The sequence below is a fragment of the Eptesicus fuscus genome, chromosome 21 (genome assembly GCF_027574615.1).
Source record: "Eptesicus fuscus isolate TK198812 chromosome 21, DD_ASM_mEF_20220401, whole genome shotgun sequence".
In the NCBI taxonomy this organism is placed as follows: domain Eukaryota; kingdom Metazoa; phylum Chordata; class Mammalia; order Chiroptera; family Vespertilionidae; genus Eptesicus; species Eptesicus fuscus.
Genome location: NC_072493.1, coordinates 31,124,975 through 31,143,457, shown reverse-complemented (window position 1 = coordinate 31,143,457; position 18,483 = coordinate 31,124,975). Strand labels below are relative to the sequence as shown.

Genomic DNA, 18,483 nt, shown 5'->3' with positions numbered 1-18,483 from the left:
AGCAAACCCAGCCCTTCTGCTTAAGCTCATTTATTGCTGATAATTTCATTAGATGCCGGGAAAAGCAAAAACAAACAAACAAACAAACAAAACATAGACCCTAAACAACAACCCTACAGTAATTTTTGGATCGAGGAAATGAAAGACTCAGCAAGCGGCAGGTGAAGGGAGTTTCAACATTGGCATCGGTGAGCGGGAGCAGTAAATCTGAGATTTTGGCAGGTGACTGAGCGTGTGCTTTTAAAACAAAAGCTCTTTACAGAAGCATCATTTAGTTTTAAGTAATGAGTGCTGTACTTTGGCAAAAATTCCTCCTTCCTTTCCCCGCCCCCTCCCTACTCCCCTACACGCATAGTGTTTCTTTCTTCAAGTTGTCCCCTTCAATAGTATCCTAGAGACGACTAAAAATAATATGAGTGCATATGGCATCATTAGGCTCGTTACTCTGTACCTGCCCTGCTATAATTAATAGATTAAATCAGCTCAGGAGTGGGCCAGCGCCCACAGAAAGGAAAACAGCCTGGCAGGAAAAGAGGGTGGGCTGGTGGTTGGGGGAGCGTACTCTAAATAAACAAACAGCAACAGCAAACAACTGGGCAAGCCCCAGTAATAAAACGCTTTAAACATAATTATTTCCTCTTCTTTTCTCAGTGCCAACACACACACTGATGTCATTTGCTGAGGATGCACTCATGGGAGCCGTGATGGATCAATTGGTCCCCTCTCCAAATCTGCACGCACCGCCGCATTCTACTCTCTGCGGTCTCCCAGGAGGGGGCTCACGCTAAAGACTGAGTGTTTAAGGCCCGAGGGGCCTGAAGTGAAGACAGAGTCGAGATCGGCCACTGCTTTCACCTGGGCTTTTCAAACAGAGGCACCCGAAATCCAAAGTCTGTCTTTTTCACGTGTCCTTCTCACGAGAACACCTGATTCACCATTTCTGTTAAAATATTGTGATGGGCTCTGCAAGGGAAACAAGGTTATGACAGCTTCAGTTTGACACTGGAATTCAGTAGCTGGGCTAAGGCATCCACATCAAACACCGGACGTCAGGAAACCATGCTTGCCTTTGACTTCTGGAGGATTACGGGCAACGTGGGAAGGCCAGTTCTAACAAAACAGAAACAAGATGTCGGAGGACTTGTACTGTTTGGGGGTGGGGAATGTTTTGGTTTTTATCCCAGTTCATAAAATAATAAAGCCTTCCTAGCGGGATAGATGCAATCAGGATGAAGCATGTCCACCCTGCTGGCGGTAAAGACCAGGGGGAAAAAACTGATGGCTACTCAGAGCCCAGGAAGTGCTGTTTACACGAGTTCCATCAGTTTCTCCCATAGGAGACAGGGAGGCTACCACAGGCCTCTCCCCTACGTCTGTGTCCCACCTGCCCTGCCGGAAGCTGCTCTGTAAGGCTAGGTTGCGTCCGGATGGGTCTTAGCCAATGTCAGGAACATCTGGAATGGGCAGAGCACAGACATGAGCAGGCCAAGGTCCCGATAGCACCACCTTCTGAATTAGTGTTTCACACGAAATGAAAGAATGGGTGTTGAAGGCCCGCTTTCAACGTTGGCGTAAACCATGAGTAGTTGGGTTATCTCCTTTTGAGCAACCAAGCTAAGAGACAGCCTTTAAGGTGAATTCCAAAAACATCCTTGGTGTGAGGGCCAAACAATATGACTTGTTCCCATGGCAGCAATGCTAACTAACATCACACCTTACCCAAAGAGGCTGCCATGGGAAAGTTTACATCGAATACCAGTGTGTGATGGTCTCCGTTGATCTTTATGTTAGGAGATCTGTCTTCAGGATAAATCATGCATTTTGATATTTTGTGTTAAGCTAATGGAAAATATTAGTGAGGATCAAGTGATGCTACAGAATGGAGAATTTAATTTTTTTGTGTGATAGCATTTAGGATATTTTGTAATGTGCTCAAGAACCATAATATAATCTAGACTGTGTTTCTAAGACTAAATGAAAGGTAATTAAATGGCCTCTCAAATGGCTTGTGATTTAATTTTCACACTCTAGCCTAGGAAATTGCCAGAAATAAGCCACGAAGCTGTACAGAGTTGCAATTACCCAGAGAGCAGAAAGCTAGTGGCTTCCCATTTTTGGCTTCCACTGCTGAAATCCCTTAACAAAAGTGACTTTCTGGAAAATAAACTAACTCTCCCAAGAGTATCAAGTACTGAACTTTTCATATATCAGTTTATAATATCTAATATCACAGAGTAACTTTGAGGAATTGTCTTCTTCCTTCCCCAAATTCCCCATCTGGCCAAATGCCTTTCTCTTGCTTGCTCTCAGCTGTCAATCATGTTTGCAGCTGAAATTTGATTTCTCTCCCACCAGTAACCTTATATGAAATATTACCAGGGAGGTCAGGACTAGTGTGAACCTTGCCTTAAAAGTTCATTAATTCTTTACTCAAAATGGATGTAACAAAACTGGCTGGTGGACATAGATCATCATATTTAATAGATGGCTTTCAAATTTCAATTATAAAGACAAGGATAAAAGAAATGAACACAAAAGGAAGGAATTAAGTATTGGTACTGCATGCACACACATGGACACACAAATTAATCCCAAAGGGATACATTGAGTTAAAATCTTTGTATGAGAACTGTTAAAGAAAATGTTAATTTTGTATAAGCCTCAGAAAGAAATCATGTTAAATATTCACAATCCAGTAATTCAAAGACTCTCATAATATAATAGCAGCATGGAAAAGTAAGAATTCAGATACGATTTTTGAAATAGTGCGGGGAAATGGGGTTTCGTTTTCCGATACTAAATTCACTGGATCCTGAAACTTTCTCCTTTGCCAAAGGTTGCAATTTAACATTGTGACGTCTGCCTTCTCAGTTTCTCTAGAAAACAAAAACTTTGTATTTCATGCAAAGTTCTCAGCAGGCAAAAATTTTCATTAAAAAAATCAAACTTCTTTCCATTAGCCAATGAGAGGTAACAAGTATACATAACAGGATGACACTCAATAATTATTGGTGTAAGAGTGTTGATCTAGTTCTCTGAATGAAGAGGATTCATAATTAAATTCACACTGGGATACTTGGCATTGAAAACCCATTGAAAAAGCTTAATTTCATTTTTTAGTAGATGAAAATCCGACTTCTGCCTCCTGCCCATCTCCTCCCCTCTTTGTCTGCTACAATTGAAGTAGAGAGTAACTCCAAAGTCACATTTGCATGCAGAAGGGGGGGACATGTCATGCTTTGCAATTATACTAAATTTTCCAAATGTGAGTATGGAGGGAATGACAAGAGACTGTAGATTAGAAATGTCCATGAACCCCAGGTTTAGGCACCAGCTGTACAGATTCCCCCAAGTTCTCAGGTAGAGGGACTAGCTGGCTCTGCGTGTCGATAGACTGGTGCTCAGACTAAAGCTCTGAGATTTACTCCAACTGGATTAATTACTCTGTACGCCACACCTTTGGAATGAAATAAACACAGAAATACGTGCATGCTGCTCACACATATTGCATCACTTCCCTTCACCCGGTGTCACTGTCTCTGCTACTTGTGAAACCCACAAACTGAAAGACTGAAACAGGAGCTTTTCACACCCCGAGAGCGATCAGCATTCCTTGCTTGCTCGCTTTCCCCCTCATGGAAAACTCAGTAACACAAGCACATGCAAATCAGAAAGCAAGATGTACCTCTTTGACTTCGGGCAACAGGAGCTTTCACATCACTGATGTAGAGGATTCCCTTGGGTACCTGATTCAGTAAATATATTAAAATAAACAAAGGCTCATTAATAACCACGCAGAGGGCTTCAAAGACAGTATGTTAAAGGCAGCCTAACTATCTATGAAAAGGGCAGCATGAGACCAAAAGAAGAGTGATGTCGTTCCACTTGCTTTGGCGTCCCGGCCTCAGCCCTGCCAGAGGAGGGGTTCCTATGGAAGGGAATGGCGTGCTATGCAAGGTCACTTCCTCTGGCCATGGCTCCCACCCCAGGGAGTCGGAGACAGTGATACCCACTGGCCTGGCAGCCTGGATCAGCTTGGAAACTGTCCTCAGTTCAGAGAACTGAGCAAGTCTGGGTTCACAGTGGGGGTGGGGGAGGGGGGCGGGAATGGTCTCTGAGGATGCTCATAGATCACCTGCCCCGCAGAGAACCAAACTGGTCCTGCTTTCGCTGGCACGTCTAGGGCATATCCTCTTCCATGTCCCCCCTCCTCCTTCGTTGCTCTGGTCTATTCTGCTGGTACCGCTGACCTTAATTGCAAATGTTCTCTTAACAAATAGAACCATTTAGATAACACCCTTTTATTTATTAACTTCCTCTCTGTTTAAATTAGTAGCAGGGAATGCTTAGAACAGTAATATGAAAATGAGGTTGCTTTAAAAAAAAAAAAAAGGCCTTTTTTGCTTCACAGTGAATAACAAAGCACAGTAATTCAAAGTAGTTAGCTTTCTATGGTTCAAAAAACCCTTATTGCTATTAGCTGTACTAATGTAAGTGGCAAAATAATTATCACTTACTGTACGGAGTCCAATATTTTCCAGACAGCAGTTTAATAACAAAGCAGACCTGTCATTTCTCCCTATAGTTAGTCACACTGTACAAGTTCAGACTGTCAAAATATATTTAAAATCTAATTTTAAAAATTCAACATGGCTACATAAAATCTGTGTACGGTAACTGCGATAAACTAGCAAGTTGATCTAATTTTTTTCCAACATGGACATTCAGTATTTTTCTTTAATCCCCCCTTTTTTTTATTCGGATTACCCTACAATCGGTGTGAACAGAAAGATACACTACACTCATACATCTGCTAAAATCTGTAGGCTGCATAACTGAACACAGAATCATTCTTTACTTAAATTTTCACTTTGCGTAATTCTAATTATTTCAAATGCCCTTTATCTAAATGTTCTGAGGATGCATCAAAACAGATAAACAAATCTGTACTCTGGTATCCGTCAGAGCCGCCCCAAATGCATTACAAGCTTTCCTTCACCTTTCCCATTAAAAACGCTTTTAAAAATCTTACGGTACAAACTACTCTTCTTCATGTAACAAGATACATTAATCTTTCGCCACATATATTATTTCTATGCCAAAAAGAAACAGAAACAAGAACCATGCTGAAGATATAAAACCTGGAAGGGTTATCATTAATATCAGTTGTTCTCCATTTGGAGTTCAAATGGCTAATCTAAAAAAAAAAATAAAAACATAACTTCCTATATAAGGTTACTTTTTTTTTTTAACAAAAATCTTTAGAAACAACAGATTCTTTTAGAAACGCAAGTGAATGGAGTTTAAAAGCTTAAGAGATTGAGGAGAGAGTATTTTTGTAACTCCTTTGGGGCATTGCAAACATATGTTAAGCTTCTGCAAGGAGTATTTACATGAGATCATATACTTAGGAGGCATTTTTCAATTTTAGAAAAATATTACAAAGCAATAATTGAACAGAGGCTTTGCAAAATGCCCCTTTGCCTTCCTGACCATCTCACTGACAGTCTCTGTTATTTTTGGAGAAAACGAATCAGGCCTCATTAAATGTGATCTTTGGCATCTGGCCTGAAATCTCATAAAGTAGATGTCCTCTTCAGATCACTGGTGTCATTTTCCTCAAGATGACCTCTACTCTCTGGCTACCTGGGGGCCCCATCCTGTTATCAAGGCATTCACTTGCAGAAAGGAGAGGGGAAGAGATTCTGTTTGCACACCCGAGCAGAGTCCAAAAGGCATTGTGGTTTCTCTGTTCTCATCGCCTCCTTCACTGCCTTTACCCCGGGGGCTAGTCTCAGGGGAAGCTTGCTGGGGGCAGGGGGTCTCGCATGGGAGTGAGAGAGATTTTTGATCTGGACCACTATGGTGTAGTCCAGGTCAGATGTCTGCCAGCACAGAGCCTCTAACAGTTGGATCTATTTACCTAATGATTATATAATATTTTTTAATAGCATAGGAATGTGCAGTGATATTCCAAGGAAGATTTTAAAAGGTCTCCTTCCTATACAGTGCAGGGAAACATAATGATCAGTGGCCCCTGACAACTTGCTACAGAAGGTCAGCGTGTGTCCCCGGAGTTGGCCTCAGTCCTGCCGATGGGGGGCCAAGGTTTTATGGGCAGATCATGCTTAAGACTGACATTTCAGGCTATGTTCTGCTCGTGCCTATCAAAATATAGAGTAGACTGATTCACTCTGGCGTGTGATTATTTTTATTTCATAATGTAGGAACTGCAGATTTATCTTTTAATAGCTTCCTCCTCTGCAATGCTACTTGAAAGAGTTCTAGAGATCGCTAGATAAATGATAGCTAGATAGAAGATAGATAGACAGATAAATGGCAGATGAAAAAAATATGTTGGAGTCACTGCCTGAATGCAGAACGCGTCAAACGTCATTTTTAACAGATTTAATCTTAGATGATTACCTCGGGTCTCCCCCATCCCTTCAACAAGGAGTTTAGTATAATCTGACAGTATAAAAGTGTCTCGGATGCTGAGATCATTAACTTTTAGTTTCAACATATTTATATGAACATTAATGAATCCTTCCTCGAGAGAAAGGAAAAGAAAAAAAAAGGAGATCTATTTTAGAAGGCACAAAGATATTTGCCTCACTCCTCCATAGTCCCAAGATCTAAAAACCTGAGAGTCCCTATAAGCAAAAGCCCCTCCAGGGAAGGGCTCCTTTCTGAATGAATCGTTTTAAAGTTTGGCCTCTTAAAACAGTTTCTGAGTCCCCGAGATCTGACTGCAACTGTGTTAAATTCCCAAATGCAAGCAAAACCCTCATGCTAGAGCTGCTGGCAAAACTCTCATAAAGTTTGCTTGACCTGCTTTCCTTTATAATGAGCATCAGACTACCACAGAAAACCCCAGCCCTATGGAGATTTCTATAAAGATTTTAAAACTGGCTTTTGGCCTACCCTCCTTTCTTTCCCTTTTTCTCCTTCCTCTCTCTCTAACCAGATAGATCTGGAAAATGGGCCGGAAAATTAATGAAGTAAAAAAATCCAGTGATCTGGAGGCTCTGGTCTTATTTACAGAAGGTTCCTAGGCAGCTGGAAGGAGGATCGGGGGATCCCAAGGTGAAGGGCAGAGCCTTCCAGGGCTCAATCCCTCTCTCCCTCCCTCCAGGCGCCCGCCTGGGAGCTCAGCGGAGCAGCTAGTATTGATGTCCCTGGGAGCACCGCTGTGGCCAGGAAAACTTAAACCAAATTCCCATACAAATCCCAGTCCTCTGCTGGGGTGCGGACGCAGGGAGCTCGGGGTCCTGGGCGCACTGGGTGTGCCCCTGTAGAAGTCCCAGACACCGTGGCAGTGTTGGGGCATTTGGGAAGGGCACCCCGGCTAGCTTCTGAGCCCCCAGGCCTCCGGGCCTCCCTCGGGAGCACAGCTGCGGTGTTGGGGCCTCAGCCAGGCCAGCACGCAGGGACCACCCCGTGACCTCAGGCTGCTGCTGGGACCCACCCCTTCTGTCCAGCCTCTTGTCCTTCCGCACCTGGGAGCCCTCCCAGGAACCCCCAGGATGAGCACACCTGGCCCTACTCAATGTGGCCACTAGGGAACCAGGCAGTGATGCCCAGGGGGAAGGGTCCCAGCAGTGCAAGTATACATAGGGAGGAGGCTGGGGGAGGGGAGGGCGCCTGGGGGGTGGGATTTGGGGACGCAGGGAAACTGGGAGAGGGGACGATCTCAGCATCCTCCCTGCCTTCATTTCATCTCCTTCATTCCAGGCTGGGCTTCCAGACTCTTCCTTGGCATCAGAAGCTCCAGCCAGCATTAAACATCCGGGTCATGTGCCTACTCTTCTCCCAGAGCAGCTGCAGGCCCTGCTCCCCACCCTAGCCTCTGCCTGGGGCAGGTGTGCTGAAATGGGTCCAAGTACTGACTCAAGTACTGACTTCTGAGTCTCTGAGGGCCCTGGGGGACCAGGCATGAGAGGAAGAGGTCCCAAAAACGATAGAGAGGACACTGGAATGGCACAGGGGTCGGGCAGTAAGAGGCTGGAGCCTGGGAGCTCAGGACGTCGCTCTTGTTTTCGGGACTCCTGTGATCTCAGGGTTGGCCAGGGCTTGTCAGTCACCCTACAAACAGATCCTTCCTAGTTGGATGCAGGGGCCCTGGGAACCACCTAGAGGTGACCCCTGGCAACTGGAGGTCATAAGCCAAGGTGGGCTTCTCTTAGTAATATTCCCAAGGGCCCCTGCACAGCCGCATCTTCCTGCTCTCCGCTCTGCTGGGCCTCTTTCAGGATTGCCTGTTATACTGGCACCTTCAGGCCTGCTTTCCTGCGGAGAACTCCCAAAGAAGGCCAGAAACCCAGGTGTCCAGGCCTCCGGAAGTGGACGAGGCCACGTGGAACCAGAGCAAGTCTGCGCTGCAAAATGGGCATCTGCACCACTGACCTGATTCTTCAGCCCAGGGCCCCCTTCACAAGCATCCTCCCTGGGGAGTCTCTCAGGGGAGCGGTTTTCAGTCCTCCCTGCCCAGCTCTATATGATTTCCCGACTCCTCCTATTCCCCACCCGAAAGAACCAACCACAAGGAAAAGCAGTTCTTTGGAATCTTAGCGTGGAAACACTCAAGGTTGGTGAGCAGAATGTTTAGAATAGAGAAACTCAATCCAAATCCCCAGCGTGCAGCTCACATCCAGGCCCGGGCTGCGTGGGGACGAGGGGTGTGGGGGCTGAACACAGAACTATTTCCGCTCCTCCCCACCCTCCCCAAATCTCCACAGACACCCCTCCCTCATCCTCCCTTCTTGAATTAAGGCCCCTTTCTAATCCTAACGAAAGATCCAAGAATCTGTGAAGGGAGGGATGTGATTTTGCAATCCAAAAATCCTAATTATAGAAAAAAAAATTGTTATTCAACAAAAAGAATGGAAAAGAAAATGATTTTTTTTTTTTTTAAACAAGGGGAGAGGTGCTCAGTTGATGATTATGTTCATTCCAATCCTAGCTTCTTGGTGGAAAATATGTCTTGTGAGTTTCTTAAAACTGTCCAACTCTGAAGCAAATTCATATAAAAATGTTAATTCGGTGTGCTGCGGATGTGTTCTTTCTGTCTCAGCCTTGTTATATGGGGCAAACTTATGGGAAACACACAGACAAAAGTCTTTCAAATGTAAACAATAAAAACTGTCATGAGGCCATCAAACCCATTGTGGTGACCACATAAACATTGGTATAATGTGTCTGACCGTCTAAAACATCACCACCCTGAAGTCACAGACTGATATGTTTGTAAATGCCTCAGAGTTAAGACATGAACAGTTTCCCCAGATTTGGGTTTGATCTCTAAAATTATTTTCAAAAAGGAAACCCATGTGAGCCTATTTGAAAGACATCGACAGCCGAACCCTTGCTTGCATCTGGCGTGTGGACTCTGGATCTGACTTCAGCTAGTGAGCAAGTGAAATCCAGGCGGGCACCGGGGTTATTCCTGGGACTGTCCCTGTGAGGTCCTCCTCTCCCTTCTCTCTGGCTCCCCCCATTTCTCACCTCCCACAGATGGTGCAGGGGACCGGAGCCTGGGGTTTTGCTCCGCCTTCGTGCACAGCAATTTGACTTGCTTTGTTTTTTGTTCTGTCCCTCTCTCTAAAGGGTAAAGATGTTCCCACATTGTTGCAGGACTGTACTTCTTTATGCCCCGACAATCATGAGACAGCCTGGGAGACTGAAATCCTCTCACCCTGTCCTCTACCCCCGCTCGAGAAAAAAATGCTAGACAGAGCTGGGTTTGTTCCGGAGCCGGGGCAGAGCAAGGATTGGAGAGAATTCCTCTTTCCTGGGGCTGTTGGATGTCTCGATTTTTGAAGATTTATATCAAGAGTGACAAAAGCAGTGTTATCAGAAGGTGGGTTAAGGCCCCGGCTCTGTTTTCCAACAAAAGCAAAAACAAACAAACAAATGCTGATGCCGATAGCTGGGCCCCAGACCACCTCCTTGATGGCTACTGTGTGCTCTGCCTTGGACTTGGGACATCTTCTAAATTTAGGATGGGCTCAGAGTGAAAACAAACTTCAGGGTTCCTCTTATTTATTTATTTTTTTCTCTCCAAACTACAAGGCACCCACTCCCAATTTTTCATGCAGCATCCTGAGGAATAATCAGAAGTGGTACAAAAATGATAACTTATCACTGTAGATAAAGCTTCCCTGAAAAAGAGAAAAAAAAAAGACTTTTCCTCAAAGAAGGGTAAAATTGTTATTTAAAAAAAAAAAATATACATATATATATATATATATATATATATATATATATAAATTTCCTTGCAACTCAGCAATCTCAAGCTGTGAGCCTTATCGGATGTTTCTGAGGAGTAAGGCCCCAGAGCCTGGCTGTGTGTTTTCCTGACACGGAAATCAAACGGGTGAAGGTTGTCACTCATGTATTTCTGTCTTCCAACCTATGTCAGTTAACTACTGACAGGCAAAAAATAGTCATACCCGTGTAGCAAGCCGACTTTTAAATTTATTGATCGGCCTAGAATACCGGAGGACTACATTTTAGGAAGCCAAGCGTGTGTGAGTTCAGAAGTAAGTTGGCCTTCACAAAGCCAACAGCAACAGCAAAAGCTCCCCCCGCCCCCCCAGCACTGCACTTGGGAACCTCTGCGTGTGTCACAGCAACTTCGGTTATTTAGTGGAGGGAAATGCTAGGAATGCAGCTACTGTGACAGCTGTGCCCCGTGTTTGCGAGGGTGGCTGCCATGTGCCCTCTGCTCGCTGCGCTTAGCAGGAAAGCTGGTGGCTTGGCAAGGGGAGGTCCTGTTTAAGAACAGAAGGATCTAGAATCGACGCCACTAAATAAAAACTACCGGGGGGGGGGGGGGGCGGGAGTAGGTATAAGGGCGAAACGATCAGAGCTTTAGGATCCTACATTCAGTAATAAATATAGGGCATTTCCCCCTCCACAGCGGCCTGTGTAGAAAGGGGCCCCGGGTGGTTATGGCATGGAGACAGATAAATAAATATGATATTGAGACATCATTTCCTCCCCAAGATCAGGAAGTGGAATCGCTGCCTATTTGATGCCACTCTATTAATGTGTCAGATGCGTTGTAAAAAGTTATTACATGGCTTTGAGAGAGGAAACATACAAGGAGCAGGGAAATTAAAGGGAAGTCATCTCGTGAATGTTTGGGAACAGAAAAGGGGGAGGGCAAAAAAAGCACACAAGGAGGGTGTGTATTTAACTTAACTTTGTATTTTGCTACACATTGTTTTCATTTACGGCTGAGTCTGATAAATAAACACATTTGACATCACTGATACATACAACATTATCTGGGGCCTCCGAGAAAGCCAGGCTCTGCTAAAGCTTCTGCCCATGGCATCTGCTTTGGGGCGGGATGGGGGGGGGGTGGTTGAGAAGAGGGGGGAGTCCAATATTTTTTTCTCCTTGGTGAAATTATCTGCCAGGGAAACAATGAAGCGTGAAAAAGTACTATTGAGAGTGCATGTCTACATATGCTTTACAACTGCTAGCTGGTACCCTTTGGGATTCTTCCCTTCCTATAAATGTATATGTATCTATGTTTTACATTTCAGTGGGTTTTTAAAAACGAATATTACATTGGAAAACAACTGCGCCTATTCCAGTTCCGCACATCTTAAAGCGACAAGCACCGGTTCGCTTTGCTACGGGTCAGTATAGACGACCCTCAGACAAGTGGCATAATTAATTAATACGGAGGTTATATATTTAAGAGCCTTGTTCTCTAACGCAAACATTTTTCTTTCAAAAGGAAGGAGACTAAACGGAAGTCAGGGGCAGGTTGTAGCCTACCACTGCAGATAATACTACTGCTACTGACAATATATTTTTTAATGCACAGTTCTCACATAAATTTCATTTCATGAAATACACTGGTAAGTACATGTTGCTGGGGCTTCCAAAATGTAGCGAATCCCACTGATGGCTCCAACTTGCGAGTGGGCTCAGTTCTGTAATTGGAATGAAAGGAATTTTAACACTATTTAGACAAAGACTCAAATGCAGTGTAAAGGGAAAGCTAGATTTCATTATATATATATATATTTATTTATATTTAATTTAGAGACTTATTTGTAACAGGGACACTTAGGCAGGATTTAGGATTTCTTTGTTAAAAAAGCATGTATTTGTGTTCACCGCTCTACTTCGAAGTTTTTAGCAACAATTATTTTCAAAAACACCTTTCACTAGGCGCTAACCTTCTCTTACAGACAGCCACCAAAACCCCATTTTTGTCGGCACCCCTCTGCTTGCCTTCTAATGTTTTGGGCCAGAGCTTTCTTATTATATTGAACTGCCTGTAGGGTTCTATCAAAATCCTTAATTGTTACCCAACTGTATTTTTCTCCCAAGTCCCATTCCTCATGAGATCACCACAATAACTCCATCCTGAATGTCACTCTTATTTTAAGAATGTGTTTGCCTAAAATATGTCATCTGATGCTGAGTTTTTTTGCATCAGTGACATCTTCATTTCTGCTTCTTTGGGGGGAGATGGCCTATCCCGGAGTCGGGATCAGAGGAAAGAAAAGAAAAAAAATCTCGGAAGCAGAGAGCAACTAACATCTAGCACGTGAAGTGGTTTACTATTAAGACTTTTGCCAGGCAAAATTAAATGTGTATTTGGGAGCCCTATCCAAACTGGCACAGAAAGGAAGGTCAAAACGTACAGGGTATGTGCTGTTTATGGGAAAAACAAAAAGGGGGGTGGGGGGAAGGAAGACATGATGATAAACTGGCCAGAACTCATCAGCGCCAAGCACAACCTGTTTTCTTCAAAATAAGGCCTTCGGTCAGAGTTGCAATATTATCTTAAAAAAGAAACGGAAAACGAAATAAAGCAAAAGTCATGGTGTTTAGCTCTATTTTCAAAACAGTATTGGCTTTGTCTAACATTCTGTTAGTGTTAGAATTCTAGGGGAAGTTGACCAAGAGTTGCATGAATTTGTGTCATTTTAAAAATAGGTCAGTGCTGTTGGGGAAGGTAGCGCAAGACTTTCCAAATGATACACAACATGTTTTGGGGGGTAGATACCAACAAATCAAAGCACAGCCTTTATTCCACCAGGACACTGTTTTGGGGAGTGTATTTCAGGAACGAAGGTGATCTGAAATCATTACCAGCTCATCTTAGTGGAGAAGCCCTCTGTGAAATATTTACCGGGAAATATGATTTAATAACAGAGCTTAAACCCAGATATGTACTTGGAGTTCTATAAGTGAGGGGTGGATTTTTCTTTTTCCTATTGAAGAAAAATGACCTTCAAAGTTAAAACACAAACAACTTTGATTTGTCCAAAGTGTTGATGTTACATCTTGTCAGGCCTTGCTAACAAGAAAATCCTGGCGTGTAAGGGAAGAAGGGAAAATAATCAATTTTAGCCCCGAAGTGAGCATTGGTGATCTTTGCCATTAAACGCACAGGCACCCAAGCCACCTCTGCCATGCCTAATTTTCCTGGCTTATTTTCCTCTCGATGGGCACACTGCTGGCTCAGATGCTCAGGCGATGCTGCGAAGGCCCTGCTCTATGGCTGGGAATGTTTGTTTTCACCAGAGGGCACTGATAGCTCAACTCCTTTGAAAACTTTAGGGGTGGAGGGGTGGTGGGGGTGTAAAATATGAGAGGTCATAATTTATATTTATATTAAATATTGCTAATTATTAAAAGGAACTGGCCTCCTCCCACCTCACCAAACAGCCTATGCTTCACCCTGAGTTATTGCCTCCCTACTCCTCCATTAATCCTTCCTCTGGAGAAAAGGGTGCATTTTACACTTCTAATGCGGTGTTGGGCCCAGTTAAACTGTACACTAAGAAACTGAGTACAGAATCAAAAAAAAAAAATGCAGTTTATTATTGTAGATTATTCTTTCTCTTGATATAACCAGAATTGAAAATGAAAGAAAAGCACATAGGAACATCACGCGTGGTTAGTTAGTAACTCAAGATATAAAACAATTTTGCACAGCAAAATATGTAAAAGAAAAGTAACTGACAAGATTTTTTTATATTTATTGTGGTAAGATTTACTTTTCATTTTTTTTTTTAAAGACAGGATGTCAGTCCCTGAAAATAACATTTACTGATTATTGCCTTTAAAACTGTGGATTTTTTTTTTAAGTTACAGAAAATCCAGTTCTGCACCACAATACAACTGTAAAAAAATCTGCATCATTTTAAAACTGTGCAGTAATGCCATTTTTATAACTGCATAAATTTTATTAGCGTTCTAAACAGTTTTGCATTTTTTTTTGTATTATATGCTTGCAGGTTATATCTTAGTGCAATTCAGTCCCAAATACTTTAATTTTGAAAAAAAAACAACACATACATTTTGAATGTAAAATACCCCTACAGATATAAACAGGGGTGTTTCCCCTTTTAATACTTTGGTTTTCAATACAGTCAGTGGTATAGCAAAGACTACACATACCCAACTTATATTTAAGTTGCAAGCACATGCTGTATAAGCTACTTTTTAAACAGTCCCCTTGCAAACTCTACCCCCCTTAACATCACAACAGTAAACAATTTAGTGCATCAATCTTTTAAAAAATCTACAGCTAAACAGACCTAACTCTTTCAAATTTATCTATAACATTCCTTTATCTGTAGCATACATTTTAACTGGGCTAACAGATTATAAAAACTAGAATTAAATTATATACTAGAAACCCATAGCATTCCACATTTGACAATGACCAAAAGCAAAAAAGAAAAAAAAATAAAATAAAAATAAAACAAACCAAAAATAACGGGGCAGATTTCTTTCTTGAAAAAATAAATTTTAGACTGCTTTCGGAAACAGCACAATTTGAGTCCCCCAAGTGGGGTGTCATTCTTACTAAAAAGAAAACATTAGGAGTTCTTTACTGTTTGCCATTTAAATTTTTTAACCCATTCTGGCATCTTTGACAAGGAATGCCTTCAGTGCATTTACAATGGGAGGCTGAAGTTCTGAGTAACTCAAAGCAGTTTTGGAGCAGATGCAAACTTTCATGGGAAGAAGGCTCTAGGGTTGCACTTTTTCGTTCTGAACTCAAAAAAGTCATGAGACAATAAAACAAGAGTATGAATGCCATGCCATAAGTCTTTGAACGTCCATTTCCAAGCCAAAAGGAAAAAAAAAAAAGAAAAGAAAAAATAATTATACCATACATGTCCAGCATGCAGGCTTTTTTTTTATTAATATAATGTCTCTTTTCCATAAAGTTTTTGAAACAGTTATAGTTCATCGTTGCTAAGAGAAAGTAGCAAGCATAATAATGCATGAGATGAGAATGAGTTTTTTTTAATGGCAGACTAAACTCTCAGATTTGGCATCATAAGGCCAAAACTCACAAGTCACACCCAGAAGGTTGATGCAGGCTTGATTGTGGCAGGTTCATGAGGATTTTTTCTCTATTTTAGCGTAACAGTGCTAAAAAAAAAAAACCCCGATGGAACTCAGCACGCTGCAAGTCTATAACATTTCACATTGTTTTTCCTTTGCAAGCTCAATCTCACATGAAGAACTCAGGTGGAGAAAAAAAAAAAAACAAAACACCTTAGCTTTTTTCCTCTTTTATCCCAGAAGAGATGGGTTGAGAGGGAGTTGAGGGTAGAGGTTGGAAAAAAAAGGTCAACACAGCAAGCTCCAAAAAAGTAGAATTAAAAAAAAAAAATCCAAACAAAATGAAAACACACACAGAAAATGGAACACCAGCTCATGAACTGAAGAAGAAAAAGAAAAAAAAAATATGTAAATGATGCAGGCTTCAAAGGTGAGCATGAAGAACTCTGCTGAGATCTTTGAACATTGTGCAAGGGGGGACGGGGGGGGGCATAAAAAAAAAAACACCAAGCTACCAAGTTATGGAGATTTTCAGATTGGCAATCCAGGAGCCAGACATCCATTCCCTCCCCAATTTAAAAACAGCCACCGCCGCCACCAACTCGGGGCAGGGTGTGTGTGTGTGTGTTTGGGGCATCTGGGGGTGGGGGCAAACTTGGCAGGGAAGGGGGCGAGGTGGTGGCCAGCGTGGCTCTGGAACTAGCAAGCCCACTCCCGAGTCGGACCCCCACGGAGCACTTATCAAGGTGGCTAGCTGGGATCGCGTGTCAGACTCACATGAAAAACTCGGGAGAGGACGGGTTGTCGCTGCTCGAGCCGTTTTCTCGGAAGCCGCTGCTCACCAACTTCTCGTATTTCTCCTTGTACGCGTCCCTCTCGCGCACCAGCCTGGAGATCTCCTGCTTGAGGTGGTCGACCTGCTGCAGCAGCTGGTTCTTCTCGGACTCCAGGACGTGTCTCTGCTGCACCCTCTTGAAGCGGCAGGACTGGGCATAGCCGCGGTTTTTCAGGGTCCGCCTCTTCTGCTTCAGCCGGATCACCTCCTCCTTGCTGACCCCGCGCAGCTGCCGGTTCAGCTCGCGCACGGACATGGTCACCAGCTGCTCGTCTGAGAAGCGGTCGTCGAAGTGCAGGCCGCCCGCGGCGTGGTGCGGGTGCAGGGCGCCCCCCGCCCCCGCCGCGCCCCCGCCGCCGCCGCCGCCGCCGCCACCTCCGCCGCCGCCCCCGGCGCTAGCCGGGCCCCCGCCGCCCGTGCCGCCCGCGCCACCGGCCGAGGCGGACGCGCCGCCCGGGGCGCCCGGAGCGCCGGCCGTCGGGTGGTGGTGGTGGCCGGCGGCGTGGTGGTGGTGGTGGTGGTGGTAGTGCGGCCCCGCGCCGCTCTGCGCTGCGGCCGCGGCGATCACGGCGGACACCACGGCGGCGGCGGGGCCCATCTCTTCGCCGCTGCCGCCCAGGGAGGCGCCGGCGCCGGCCCCGGCCGCGGATGCCAGCTGCTGCGCCCCGCGCGCATAGCCATCGAAGCCGCCCTGGAGCTGGTGGCTGTTGCTGATGAGCGCCTCGACCGCGTCCTCGGGGCTGAAGCCCAGCGCCTCGGGGTTCAGCTGCTGCGGGTAGCCGGTCATCCAGTAGTAGTCTTCCAGGTGCGCCTTCTGCTCGCTGCCCGAGCCCGGGCTGGGCGCCGAGAAGCTGGGGGAAGGGGGCACCGAGCTGCAAGGCGTGCTCATGGGGGTGGAGGACAGCGAGCCCCCGGCGATGAGACGGCCGCACTGGCTGATGATGCGGTCGGTCTCCACCGGTTCCTTTTTCACTTCAAACTTCATCAGATCGAAGTCATTAACATATTCCATGGCCAGGGGACTGGTGGGCAGGTCGGAGTTGCTCATTGCCAGTTCTGATGCCATTCTCCTGCCGCCGCCGCCGCCGCCGCCGCCGCTCCGCCAGATGGGCTGCAGGAGAGGGGCCAGCGGGCTGTGCTGGGTGGCCAGCGGGTGAGCCAGCTTGCCGGGCTGGGGCGCTTCTAGCTCGCGCGGCGGTGGCTGGCCCGAAACCTCCGAGCGCGCACACACCCCCCCGCCCTGCCCGCGCCCCCCGCGTCCGCCCTCCCTCCCCCACTGCTCACGCCAATATGCTCGCTCGCCCCGGCCCCTCCTCGCCTGCTCTCCTTAGTGCGCGCCGAGCCGGCGGCTTCAGGCTCGGAAAGGTCCTCCGCGGGCTGCGGTGGCAGCGGCGGCGAAGCCGGAGGAGCCCGGCCGGTGGTGCGGCGTCCCCCGCTCGCCGCTCCGCTGCGCGCTTTGCATAAGGAGGGCTCGCCTCGCCGGCCGGGCTGCAGGCGGGGCGCGCGCAGCGGCCGCTCGGGGCTGGAGGCGCGGCGGGCGGCTGTCCGAGCGGCGCGGGCCTTGGCACGGGGGAGTTAACACTTCATGCTTCTCGCCTCCTCTTCTGCCTGGCTCTTTTTTTTATTTTTTTTTCTTTCCTCTCTCTCTCCCTCGCGCGCTTTCTCCGTGCAAAGTGCAAGACAGAGGTGCAGCCGGGCTCGAGGAAAGGGAGGGGGGAGTTGAGTTCTTTCTTGCCTTTTTTTTTTTTCTTTAAAAAAAAAAAAAGCAAAATAGCGAAGTCCTGGGGAAAGGCGAGGCAGAGAGCAAAAGGGGGGAGGCCGAGCCGATGAGCAGCCTGAGCTACAGCTCGAAGATGAAAAAAGATTTTAAAGCCTCTGATCCAGCAAGAAGAGTTTAAAGCAATTGCTGAGTTTTATAGTACTTGTGACGTCAGGCCCAGATGGGAAATTGACTGGTACTCCGGGCCAATGAGAGGCGGCGAGAGCGGCCGCGATTAGCATAATAGTATAGAAACAAGGAAACTTTTCGGAGCTGTCAATCAGGGCCCAATCAGCTGACTGTCAGCTGGGACAGGCGCGCTTAACCCTTCCCGCGCCGCAACCTCCCCCGGAGGGAGCAAAGCGGAGCACAAAGTTTGGTGAAAGAGAGCGAAGAGTTTTCCAGAGGGGCTGCGGGAACCCGGGAGGACAGGAAGGTCGGTTTGATTTACTTTGGAGCTCGAAGAAGCCTGCTTTCCGGAGCCCCGGCTGACCCTCCACTCACTCGGCGGGGATTGGCCTGGCTGCCCTCCCCGGCCAGCTCCCCGTCCCCG

General features: G+C 45.8%; 1 protein-coding gene across 3 annotated transcripts; it reads right to left on the bottom strand.

Annotated features, from left to right (window-relative positions):
* Positions 1–11,191: 11,191 nt before the first annotated feature.
* MAF (MAF bZIP transcription factor) lies at positions 11,192–17,424 on the bottom strand. 3 transcript variants are annotated; one of them, XM_054710327.1, is made up of 3 exons: positions 16,114–17,424; positions 11,850–11,951; positions 11,192–11,419 (listed from the first exon to the last, which is right to left on the bottom strand). In XM_054710327.1, exons 1-3 carry the CDS (start codon positions 17,235–17,237, stop codon positions 11,416–11,418), a joined length of 1,230 nt encoding a protein of 409 aa, XP_054566302.1. In that variant the 5' UTR covers positions 17,238–17,424; the 3' UTR covers positions 11,192–11,415. The 3 variants fall into 3 exon arrangements, 2 of the variants coding, with proteins under 2 accessions (XP_054566302.1, XP_027998644.2); XR_008554915.1 differs by lacking the exon at positions 11,192–11,419 and adding an exon at positions 15,550–15,716 and having other exon boundaries at positions 11,815–11,951; XM_028142843.2 differs by lacking the exons at positions 11,192–11,419; positions 11,850–11,951 and adding an exon at positions 13,834–15,716.
* Positions 17,425–18,483: the final 1,059 nt, after the last annotated feature.

Bases quoted from the DNA above. Each gene is read 5' to 3' on its own strand.
- MAF (XM_054710327.1), bottom strand. From the start codon at position 17,237: ATGGCATCAGAACTGGCAATGAGCAACTCCGACCTGCCCACCAGTCCC. The intron at 11,952-16,113 runs GTGAGTCTGACA...TTCCAATTACAG, and splicing joins TCCTCTCCCGAGTTTTTCAT to AACTGAGCCCACTCGCAAGT.